The 13,155-nt window shown below is 39.1% G+C and overlaps 1 protein-coding gene across 1 annotated transcript; it reads right to left on the bottom strand.

The window, feature by feature from the left end:
• Positions 1 to 7,103: 7,103 nt before the first annotated feature.
• Positions 7,104 to 11,949, bottom strand: crip1 (cysteine-rich protein 1). Its single transcript, XM_079175068.1, has 5 exons — positions 11,778 to 11,949; positions 8,376 to 8,470; positions 7,833 to 7,890; positions 7,492 to 7,536; positions 7,104 to 7,336 (listed from the first exon to the last, which is right to left on the bottom strand). Exons 1-4 carry the CDS (start codon positions 11,815 to 11,817, stop codon positions 7,499 to 7,501), a joined length of 231 nt encoding a protein of 76 aa, XP_079031194.1. The 5' UTR covers positions 11,818 to 11,949; the 3' UTR covers positions 7,104 to 7,336; positions 7,492 to 7,498.
• Positions 11,950 to 13,155: the final 1,206 nt, after the last annotated feature.

Raw genomic sequence — 13,155 nt, 5'->3', positions numbered from 1 at the left:
AACTACGTTAATCTTTTCCATTTAGAAGCACACTTCTGAGGAAATTCCTCCAGCTTAATGATAACTTACACTTTTTTTTGCTGAGCATCCGTCACTCGGACACGCGGAGAAGACCACAGGTTATCTATCACAGCCGTGGTAAAATTACACTGTCAACAAACCCTCTCGGTGCTCAGACAGCATGTGTCGAGAGAAAACCCCGGTGATCCTGGCCAGGTGCTGTGAGAACAAGAGTGTGTGTAGGAGGCAGACAGAGGAAATTAATGGGGTTATTTTTTTTCATGCCCCCTTTCACACATGCAAGAACACTCAACCTGTCATTATGCTCAACCTCGATACTGTATAAGCCTGGACATCAGATCTGAGACCAACAGGAGGTGTGATATGAGGGCTGTCAAGATCCTGCCAAGTCCAAGAGGTGGTGTCCAAAGCAGTTCAGACTAGAAAATAGTCAACAACAGCTATTACAATATTCCAGACCCAGAGGTTTTTGTTTTGTCCGGCTAACAGTCAAATAACTGAAAGATATTCAATTTAAAATGATATGAAGAAGAGAAAAATAAGTGACTCTGATCCACCATTTTGGTCCAGACTGAATTAGATTGCAATTAGATTTGATACACATATTCCCCAGAGGATTCATTATGATAACTTTGGTGATGACCTAATTTCACATTTTATGTGTAGCGCCACCTTCGGCTCAAGTCTTTCCAATACTTTGATAAAAAAACGGAATTGGCAAATGTTAGCATGCTAACAGGGTAAGCTAAGATAGTGCACATGGTACATATTTCACCCGCATAGCATCTGCATGCTAACATTGTTATTGTGAGCGTGTGAGCATGCTGGTGTTAGCGTTTAGCGCAAAGCACCACGTGTGCCCCAGTACAGCCTCGCAGAGACACTAGCGAGTCCGTAGACTCTTCAAGTTTATTCAATATTAAAATTAGGTTTCTGTCCATCCTCCAATCACTTCAGTGCTGGTTTGAACTAAAAAAATAATCTACTTTTTACGTTAATCGTGGTGTGACATCAGACTCATTTTCATGTTTAATTGCTCTGTAACAGGGAGACCCTTGTTGTTGAAGCTGCTGGAAGCATTTGAGGAGAAGGGAGTTTACCAGACTGTTACCCTTTGGCTTAAACAGGAAAAAGGGCATGATTCATTCACCAAGATAATTTTCGGAGATCCAGGCCCAGGCTCAGAGGCCTGGCTGCCTCATTATCTACCCCAGCGCAGAGGCTTCCTCCTGGGCTTGGAGTCACTGGTGAATACAAATGCTTATGGCAGCAGCTCTTCCTCCCCCCCCCTGCTCACACACTGGATCCTTATTAGCAATTACAGCACCAGAGGGCCTATTTATACGCATGTGCTGAGATGGTGCGCCGCAGTGGAAACAGATGCATCCAGCAGCACTAATCAACTGCAGCCCAGTAATGGCAAATGAGATAGGATGGAAGGAAGGAGGAAAGGAAGGAAGGATAAGAAGGAAGGAATGATAGGGGGAGGGATTGCGAACAGAGGGAGTATCTGAGAGAGCCATGCATATTCAATCAGAGCAATGAGGACCAGATTCTGCTCAGTAACCGCCACAAGGCCTGGCTGGTCATCTGCATGAAGCTCTTCTCTGGAGGCTCTGGATTGATGCGTTCAGCCAGACTCCAACAGGACTGAACACCACTCCCCGAGTTAACATTTCTCAAAGCAAGAGGTTGTACGGGTGCATGTTTAACCAAATTCACACACTGGATTTTATTTGGCCAGCGCGAGGCCAGTGATGGTGATAGAAGGGTGGTGGCTGATTATGAGACAACAGGCCCCTAGAAACATACATGCAAAAGGCCCCACCATCTCTCCTATAGGAGCAAAACACAGACTAAATATTTAATGTTTTGTGTCTCTTTTTTGTCTGTGGTTGTTTTGCCCCTTTTTGTAGTCTTCTTCTGTCTCTTTTTGTAGTTCCTTTGTGTCTCTTTGTAGTGCATGTTGTGTCTCTTTGTGGTTGTTATGCCTCGTTTCATAGTGTGTGTCTTTGTGAGTCTCTTTTTCGGTTTTCTACTATTGTGTCCCATAAATTGTCTTGTGACCCTTTAAATTTATATCTAGATTTAGCTGCCATAGCAGTAACCCATTCAAACATGGAAGCAATTATGTATTTTGATTTAACTCTTCAACAACAAGTAGAAAATTATAAACCTTGGCTGCATTGCTCTGACATTTGTGTTAACAGTTAGTTACAATTATTAAATAAAGTCATTTTTATGGATAAGCTTTAGAGTGGGTGAAAAGTATATGGTAGATTTCCTGTTCACATCTTTCTTTAATGCTCTGAAATTACTTTAATATGTTTTTGGGAGTGGAAACTCTTAGAGTGGACCACGTGTGCACAGTCTGGTGAATGTAAAGATTATTTATGCAAATAAACTTTATTATTTTAAATGGTCTACTTTAGAAAGTTCATTCTTGTAGGAAAGACAGATGTTAAAAATAAAAACAATAAAAGCCTGTTGGCAAAGGCATGTGTGTGTGTCCATATTAAAACTGGTAGGGCTGATTTTATGGCTTCCACGATTTCACACATGTGATTCAGTTTAAAGTCCTCCGTGTTGGGCTCGAGGATATGAAGTATTCTCCCCATTCTTTAGTATTGTTAGAAAAGCAGGAAGACCAGTAATGGTGTGGTAATCTCTTTAAGAGCCTAAAGATCCTCTTTTACAAGACTTAAGAGTGTGTTTATGAGTAGATCCATTCATAAACAACAATAAAAACGATAAACTACTTGTTGCATTAACTCTAACATGCAGATTTTAAACTGCATTTCCAGATGTGAACACAAATGTGCAGGTTGAACACTAACACGGGTATTTGTTACAGAAATTCTGTGGCACCTTTTGGTCCTGTGTCCTACTTACCTAAAGCCTGTCTGTTATAAAATATAAATTAAAACCGATGCAATAAGTTCTTGGCTGTGTCCAAAACCCCTCCCTGTTTACTCCACACTGCACTATTGTATATTTACCTTCCACCGTGTTATTTTAATTGTGAAACATATCCACATTATAGTGCTCTGCAGTGGTGGAAGAAGCATTTAGATCTTTTAATTAAGTAAAAGTACCAATATCACTCTGTGAAAATATTCTGTTGTTAGTAAAAGTCCTGTATTCAAACTTTTACATGTAAGTATTTGCAATAAGAAGTGTATCAAACGTAAAAGTACTCATTAAACAAGAGAATGGGCCTTGTCATTAAAATGCTACTTTAACATGTACTATATTATCCTATCAGTTACTATAACACTTTATATTATCAATGTTGTAGCCGGTTGAGGAGGAGCTAATTTTAATTACCACAATTTATATACGTTACTATAGTTCATTCAACTTTTAACAATATATTGTTTTAAAAACGTTTTTTGCGTAAAATCTTCATCTGAAAAATCAGTAAAGCTGTCAGATAAATGTAGAGGAGTTAAGAGTACAATATTTCCCTGCAAAATATAAAAGAGTGGAAGTACAACGTATCTTTAAAAGGAAGTACTCAAGTAAAGTCCATCAAATTTGTACTTAAGTACAGCACTTGAGTAAATGTATTAAGTTTAACTTTCCACCAATAGAGCTATGACAAACTTTCCACAGTGGAACAAAACATTTATATTGCTACTTTCTGCAAACAATCCCACAATGCAATGCTTTTTACAGATGCAAAAAATGCTGTTGAGTACAGCTGTCAGTGACTATACAATACGATTACTAAGTGTCGTAAATCTCCCTTTATTGATTGCTGTTGAGTAAACTATCATGTGTGTATCTGGAGTATTCAATGAGGCGTATCAGTGTATCTTTTTATAACAACCACTAGGAGTCACCAAAGTCAGACAGTTTCAAATCCAACCAAGAGAAGCCTTACATAAGAAGGTCAATTTGTTGTTTTTGTTAATTTGGAAGTTTAAGCCTGTTGTACTCCTTGAAATTACTTTAATTTATTCTTGTATGTCTGACCTGATGTTGTTTCCTCTTAGGATAAGATCATTATTTGATTTGTTTGTTGGCCTGGCCTATCTTTACTCTCTTCAAGTGCCACAATAAAAATAAGTCTTGGAATGAACCATATCTACATTTGTAGATGACGATATCTTACTCTGCCTTCTCATAAAATATATTGTAAAGTTAACTAAGCCACACCCTTACGGTCCACTGGACTCTTTCAATTAATCTATTTCTTACTCTTGGCTTGCCAGGGCTGCATGTGTGCATGAGTTGTAATCGCTGTGAGATACTTCTACACTTATTTTCCAGCCCTTAATAGGTTTATGAGTCTAATTTTACGGTTTCATGACTGAGGGCCGGTGATTCACGCTGACACAGCAGGTTGTCGGCTTCCCTCTCCTCCTGCTCGACAGGGAAAAAGAAAAACTGGTAACACTTCACTTTAAGTGCAGTGTAAGTCACCATAAGTGCTTTACAAATGCTCTTTCTGCCGCCACAATGCTTTCATTGTGATCATGTCAGGAAATTATCCTCATTGGCTCTCGACATCATGGACTAACTATGTGCTTTTAGACTATTATGAGCCAGAAATACATCTTCTTGGTATTTACTGTAGCCTACCTACCCACAATCAAACTGTGAACTTTGTTACCGCTGCAGGTTTCACACAAACATCTGGATGAAGACCAAGATGTTGGTATTTTCTGTGCAAAAAGTTAAAGAGTGATGGAGAGATATTTGCATTCTCAAAACTATTATTATCAGAAGAGGAATCTAAACACACTTCACCAGACCGTGTCAAAACACGGAAACACTGCACTTCAGACTGGGAGCATTAACCCCCTCAGACTACACATCACAAAGACATTTTCCACTTTATCGTATCCGTCTTCATGTATAAATAACCCTAACTATCTGTTTCATGTCCGCTACAATAGACATTTCAATAAAGACAACAATTTTAGCCTTTAGTAAACCGAAAAACACATCAGTGTTAGTTTGTTTATCTAGCTAGCTTAGCAGTAACTGCTACTTCCAAGACCGAGCATTAGTTTGTGGGTTACAGGTTTTTGATAAAAAGCACCGCATACATGACCCCACTGCGTGCAGACATGTCTTGGATGTGGTTGCTACAGAGTTTAGGCTCTGTCCTGCTCTTTATTGAATTTGGGAAAGTTTACCAATCGCATGAATTTGCCCTTATCCTAATCAGCTTTTCTTTTCTAACGTTAACAATTAAAACATGTATGTTAGAGCGTAAAATACCTGAATGATTTTACACTTTAGCTCATCATACTTAAAAGACGTTAGGACCAAATGTTAATTTGTTTCCGTAGTTCATCAGATGAGGATGCTAACTTTTTCCCTGGGACCTGTTAGCGTTAGCCTCCGTCTTTTAGCACAATATCCATGTATGTAGCCATTAAAAGTATACTATACTGTGTGTAATTTATTTATCTTTATACAAGATACTTGTTTTAAAACAGATTTGTGTGAACAATCGACTCAGAGTCAACGCTCAATTAGCTAGCTAGCTAGAGTTGATAAAACCTGCTAGCAACAGTTGTCAATTAAGCTAAAATCTGCGGATGTCAACGAGAAATGCTTCTTTTGTCTGTTTTAAAATTACTACAAATTCTTCGTAGAAAATGTGTGGTTATCCATGCATGTGTTAACTATAGGCCTAAGCAGCAGTAAACATAGATTCTTGTCATTTTTAAATTACAAAAGTATTGTAGCTGAGTCCTTTTAGCATTTTTGTTCACTGTTTTTTAAATGAATTTATCTTTATTTCTGTCTTTACGTTAAAAACCTAAGTTCTTAAACAGCCACAAAATAATGAGTAAATGTCAAAAACAAACGACAGCAATGACTGAAAAGGTGTAGGCTGAAACCATAGGTCATGTTATAGGTTATGCATGAACAAGCTACATTTGTGTTTCCTTTAACTGCCAGTTTAGAGAATAATCTGAAAAATGCTTCATTGCCAAAGAATCCTCTGCATGTTTTGCAGAGTTGCCTCAGTGTCTGTGGCGTTGGTCGTGATTTCCTGTGACAGTGACCGTCTTTGTTGCAGAATTAAAAAAAGAGAGGGTGACAGACAGCCAGACGTCTGTTGGGGCTTGTTTGTGTCTCTTGCCATAGCAACTGTCGGGGTGGGATGGCAGAGGATTTTGGTGGTGGGTGGCGGCTGCTTCGTGATTCATTGTCAGCGAGGGTGGGCGTGTTTGGCAACTGAACCCAAAAGAAGCAAAGAGGAAGCATCTGGTGGATCTGGAGAAACTCAGGCCGGCCTCAGCGGCCCTGTCTACCCACAATGCACCAGCAAATGTATGCATTTGGTAAAAAACATTTGAAGGTATTTTGAGCGGCATCAGCCAAATCAAACATTGCTGCTATTGAGATCAATTAAATTCCCTGACCTTCGTTGGCAAAATAATCCCACAGATGGAGTTTGGCCAGTTGAGATATACACATTTGTATTTTTGCCCAGCACTGTTTTCAGTCCATGAATAAACTTTCAACCTCCATACTTAACATGGTTATAATATCAGGGCCTGTATTAAATTAAGAAATCAAAAATGGGTGTCCTGCTTGTGTCATAACCCCTCACTCGTCCTGCGTTTCCTGTCTCTCTAAACTGACATATTGTAATTCATCTAGCTTTTAAGATCATGCAATTTGACTAAAAGCTCTAGAACATTTTGCAGATTTGTACTACTCCATTTTGTTTATGGTCAGGTATAAATCATGCAAGTTTTATCGTCCTCTAAATGGACATTTTTTAATGATTATCGAGTTCAAAACTCATATCGCTGCAAAATGTTTAATTGAATCTGATGTGATAAAGTACGAAGGATTATGTAACCAGACAACATAAAGCTCATGGGTTTAAGGGTCAGTCATTTATGTCAGGGGAAGTGAAGTAGTCATGTGTTTTTTTAGCAGAAAGATATGTCATGGGGTGAAATAAATGTAGATTCAATTACATATGGGCACTAAATGCACGTGACTTGAACGTCGTCATCAGCGAAGAAATTGCTCTAATGCAAAGGTGTTTCATACAAAGACTGCAGAGAATTGACAATACAATACAATAAAGGTGAAGAATGACACAAATTTAAAAGGTTTAATCAGAATGTCCTTAAAGACAACCACTTCATTACGATATCATGGGAATGATGCACAATGATCTTCAGAAACCAGAAGTAAAAACAACATTAAAATAAAAACACACACACACACAAAATGTTTCTTCTGAATGAGAGCACAGTTTGTTTGCCGGTTTTTATTGGGACTCGGGAGCAGTGTCTGGCTTCTTCAATCTCGTTTCCAGGCAACATTGAACCTGATGATGAAGGAGAGGAAAACACACGTGAGGCATGCAGGGCAAAGTACAGGAAGGGATTTGCTTAGAGTCAAGGTCTGTTTGTCTTAACAAATAGTATGAAAATGTATGAGATGAACAAGCAAATGAATGAACGATGAACGTGCGCACACTACCTGTGTATTAGTACTTGTGGCTCTCGGCTCCACCATGACCAAATCCTGGGAGGAAAGAGACAGGAAGGAATTACATCAGTGAAATAACACTAAGATTAGACATTTTTGACTTTTACTTTGAAAATCTGAGAGAGAATTTATTCCTTCACGCGAGATTAGAGTTTAACAAAATGTTACCAATTATGTAAGGACTGGTTTATTGGGTGTGTGTGATCCCATCCGTGACAGTGTGTGCTTTGGTAGGACCGTTTACAGCCTCGACGCTATCAGACACGGAACATCGTCCTCACACAGAGCCGAGAGTCTTAACGATCAAAGGTGACTGAGGGGAACATGCTTACCTCCAGGTCCAAACAGTGCACTGTAGCACGGAGTGTGACAGTATGGCGTGCCTTCATGCTGTAAGAGGCAGAGTTGTATTAGCACAGCAAACACTGGGAATGTAGAAATGAACTAAGCATTCATATGATATATAAAAATGAGTCTATTTTAGTCTTTTAGAGGCGATCATGCTTCTTATCTGTTCACATTATTCTGTCGTAGGTCTGTGTTAATTGGCCATTTTTCTCTTGTTATATGCTAAATATATGTCCAATTAAAAAGTGCTTCAAATCAAACCCCTTCTTCACTCAGGGCTGTATACATACATTTACCCAACTAAATATGATTTGGGGCAACTAGCTGACTCGGTCGTATCAGAGCGATACATGAGATTCTGTAAAATGTTTCTAAAATGCTAAAATATCTAAATCTCTTTGTGCTTGTTTTTTCCCCATCATTAGCCAAGTATTTGAGCTTTACTTCTTGAATATAAGCATATTTATAACTGTTGTTGATTAAAAGTGTGCACACTATTAAAGATTGCAGGATATCCTTGTCCGTACCTCTGCATGTGAGCCAGCCGTCAATGTCTTTTTGCACTTCTCACACTTCAGACAGGGCCTGTGCCAGTCCTTGCCCAGCGATGTCACCCTCTCGGCTGCCAAACACACACAAACCACAAAATGAGCCTTAAACGTCCACCACATAGAGAGCTACTGTAGTCTGAAGAGGAGATGGAAGTGTCACAGGGTCACGATATCAGTGTTAAATCATGTCTTTGCAGAAAACTTTGAGAACATTGTTTGGGTGGGGTGCTGGAGGGGAAAAGAGGTCTGAGTGTCCCTGAGGAATTTGTCCTGCCTCATAAACTAATAAAGACCGTCTTTATCAGCAGGGCTGATCTGCACAAACACCCATCAGGAGGACTGTAAAAGTGGGGAGTGGACAAGATGGAGTTAACTTTTGAGATTTTTCAAAAGATTAAGAGCAAGAATCTGGCCAAGAATCTATATGCAAAGATGAAAAAAAAGGCTGCAGTGAATGCAGAGGAAATGCAGAAGTGGAGGACGTGTTATCATGAACCGAGGTTGTTTCTACCAAACATGTCGTAACTCGTGAGCAGCATAGAACTTGATTGACATCTGCAGATTTTCTGGGGAAAAAAACAACCTCATAAAAGATATTAAAAAAAGGACTGCAGATGTATGAACGAATAACGCAGGTGAAGCCCACTGATCTCCAAACCTTCCCACAAGATCAGGATATGACACACTTCCTCCCTAAAAATAACCCGATGTCACATGAGATTATGCAACGTGCAGCGGAAACAGGCAAAGTGCTCCAGGGCGAGGTCAGCCTCTCAGGCAATTTGCATGAAAACATTTCAACAAAAAGTGGTGGAGCTTGTTTGACCCGAAATGACGACTGTATTTAGATTAAAATAACAAATTAGTGGACGGAGCAAACAGTGAGTTCTTGCCTGTACAAGCAGTAAATAGAGCCTGCAGTAGATCCTGATCAGCTGTGTTGACGCCCATGTAATGTTGTTTTACTCTTGATTGTATGCGGATCTGATAAAGCACTCTTTATTTATGCACAGGTTATTTACTTTACCTGACGATATGAGAGTAAATGGGGCGTGAGAGACATAAGAAATAGTCAGATCTGTTCTCTGCATCAACTCGCCCTGCCTGGAATTTATGGAGGCAATCCAGTATACACAAGCAGACACAACTCTTCATTCCATCCCAAAAAAGATTCATAGAGTGGTTGTATAACAGTTTGTCAAGCTAAAAAAATAGAGGCTCAAGAGGTCAAGCTAAAAAAAAAAAAAAGAGGCTGAGAATGCAGTTTGAAGCATTTAGAGTTGGCGGATGACCTTAAATAAAATAACAATCTGTAATACTATCTCTAATAGTTAGGCATTTATTCTTTTTCTGGACAAGAGTTGGATGAGGAGTTTGATACCACTCTCATGTTTAATATGAAGCTACCGCCAGCAGGCAATTAGCTTAGCAAAAAGACTGGAAACAGAGGGGAACAGCTAGCCTGGCTCTATCCAAAGGCAATAAAGATCTACCAGCACCTCTAAAGCTCACTAAGTAAGATAAATGTATGTTTTTTTTGAATGGATTAAAAAGACACTTCTTTTATTGATTCAACATGTTAGCTTCGTTGTTTCCAACGCTTTTTTTTTGGCACTGTACTTTTTTTTTTTTGTCTTGTGCTCTTTGTGTATCTGGGCTTGGACCAAGTTCCCCCCCCCCCTCATCATTTAGTGAGGCAGCGGTAGCCTGATTGTTTCCATCTGAGAGTTTAGAAACATTAAGACAGATGAGACGCAAAAGAGACAGAGAGAGGGAGAGAGAGAGAGAGAGAGAGGGGGGAGAGGATGGGTGAGTGGAGCAGTGAGGTGCGATGTAGGGTGTGACAGGGGTGAGACATGGAACCTATCGAGGAGGTTTGGGGGAGAAACTGATGCAGACGGTTCAGCTTAATGATGCGACTCTGCTTCCATGTAAAGAATGCAAAGCTTTGTTCCAGGCTACATTTCCTCTCAGCTATACGTATATTAGAAAAGTGCATATTTTCTTTGGTCGGCTTGTTCTGGACGAAACAAATTGGTTTGCTTGTTTTGGCCAGATGGGGACGGTTTATCCATGACAAGGAAGAATGGGAGGCATGGCTCCCCGGTCGCACGGTCAATTCATCTGACTGACAGTCCAAAGACTTGGCTTTGTATTCTGCATTGGCCCTCAGCCTCTGCACGTCTCCCCGGAGAAGATTTACTCCGTTGCACTACTGCGCAGCAGACAATGTGGTAAATGGATTAAGTCACAAATAAAATGGAGCTGTCCCCGTCCTCTCTGGATGCAGTAATCGCTCCATGCTTTGACGGCATACTCATGAGACAGACCTACAGGGATGGAGCCGGCTTCCTTCCGCTGCATCGGGTCATTATTCATCCAGCGCATCAGACATCAGGAAAGACAATTCAATTTCAGGGAGCACGGATCTTATCTCTCCAAAGTAACTTGATAACAAGAAAGCTTACAGAGTGCAGTGGCCTTTTGAGGCTATACCGGGGCACTAATGTGCAAAAATGTATACGTATAAATAAATACAAAGGTAGCCAGTAAATGTTGTACTTTCAGCTCTATGGTCACTCTTCAGATTAATATTTTACATCCAAAGCATCAGTGGTGGAAGAAGCATTGAGATCATTAACTTAGCTAATAGAAGCAGCACTGCAATCCAAAAAACACTAAAATTAAAAGTCCTGCATTCTAATTACTTTTGCAAAAGTATTATCAAGTTTCAAAAGTACGAGTACTCACTATGCACAATGGCCCTTGTATTCTCAGTGGCGGAAAGTAACCAAGTACATCTACTCAAGTACTGTAATTTGGCACAATTTTGAGGTATTTTACTTATATAGCCTATTAATATATATTTAGGTAAATAAATATTAATATTTCAACTTATACTACACAGAGTTCCAGAGGGACATATTGTACTCGTTACTGAAATGCATATATTTCACAAAGATAGTTACTGATTTCTTTGCAAATTGTGATTTTACATACAAAAAATTAATATATGTGCGTGACATTATGATGCATTTTTTATTAAACGAGCAGTTAAAATCAGCTCCACTTTCACCAACTACATCAAATACTGTTGTTGCATCATTAATAATGATGCAATAATATGATGACAGGAGCCATTGTGCACACGTACTTTGGATACTTTAATTTGACTGATAATACTTCTGCACTTGCACTTCAGTAATTCAATTCAATACATGATTTATTATTTATTTTCTATTTAAGTCCTTCACGTGATATTGAATATTGTAAATCTGCTGTTTCCTGATTTGTGCAGAAAAACCGCCAACACTTCATTAACCAGGAAACACGACATCCTGCATGTAGAAAAACGAAAACAAGAGAACAAGATCTTACCGAAGTAAACCTCCTTCTGACACTTTGGGCACTTTGGCATTTTGCAGCTGTATGCGTTCGTTTACCGGAGAGATCACGCGGTAGGTATCCTGTGGATGAAGTGTGACTGCAGCTGTAGAGACACCTGTTCGCTCTGACTGACCACTCCTTGCGCTGAGGTGCAGATGTGCGCTGCGTTCCGTATTTATAGCACCGAGAAAATAGTAACCGAAACTTTTTTTTTTCTAACAGTGGGAGCGGCTTGCGTTGAGTCTGTGCGAGTGTACGTGCAGAAAACATCACATTGGGGCACTGGAGTTGAAGAATTAAACTAAACTCTTCCCCTTTTTGTAGAGGTTTTTTTATGTAAGTCTATTATGAGGAATGCAATTTTCCTCTATTTAAAGTAATCAATATTGTCTTATCAAAGTGATCATTTTAATATCATCATTATTATTCTTTTATTTTCTTTATTACAGTCACAGGTGGTTGGGTAAGGGATAGTGGAGCAGGATGAGGTAGCCAGTAAAAGTGCATTGTTTCCAAGGAGGTTAACAGTGATGGAAAGTACATTCACTCAAGTAGGTTACAATGTACAAGTACTTGTACTTTACTTGAGTATTTCCATTTTCTGCTACTTCATGTTTCCACTACGGCAACTTTGTACTCCACTACATTTATTTGATAACTTTAGTTACCTTGCAGATTCAGATTAATAGCCACATAAAGTATAATCAACAAATAAATATTTCAGATTAAGACGATTTAAAACTAGCTTCACCTTTACCTGCTGCAACATTCAAGTGATGTACACAATTTAAATATTTATAATCCAGGCATATACGTTATTCTGAAATGGATCATTCTGCATAATCAAAGCAAAGTCATTTCAGTTGTCTTATAACATGTTAGGAGGGGATATTGTACAACAACAAAAAAAGAAAATACAATAATGTTTGATATTTATAAGTCATGTTTTATCAGTGTGACTGAAGTTCAGAGTCTGGGTGCCAACAGCCGGACCTATAAGTCCTCAGTTAATTACTGGGATGCATTTCACATAATCTACTAATTAATCATCACGTTGCCTGCAGAATGCCTCTGTGGAATAAACACTGAATTATTAATACTCTCTACAAAAGCGTTTCCTTTGTTCTCTCAAGTCGGGCCCATTTCCTTTTTGGCAACTTTATTTCACACCTTCCCTATACTGCTGTAGAGCTATGTGGACATTTATATGTTTTAGGTACTGTCATGATCATGAGTGTAATGTATGTCACACTAGATGGTTAATCTTGAGGGGGCTGTCCTTGAATCTAATAAATCACCATCTGAATCACCCAATGCAGATTATAGAACATATAACAAAATACCCAGGGATTAAAACAACATTAAACTA

Source organism: Pholis gunnellus (assembly GCF_910591455.1).
Source record: "Pholis gunnellus genome assembly, chromosome: 15".
Lineage (NCBI taxonomy): Eukaryota > Metazoa > Chordata > Actinopteri > Perciformes > Pholidae > Pholis > Pholis gunnellus.
The sequence above is the reverse complement of the archived record's forward strand: the minus strand, read 5'-3'. Positions and strand labels throughout refer to the sequence as shown.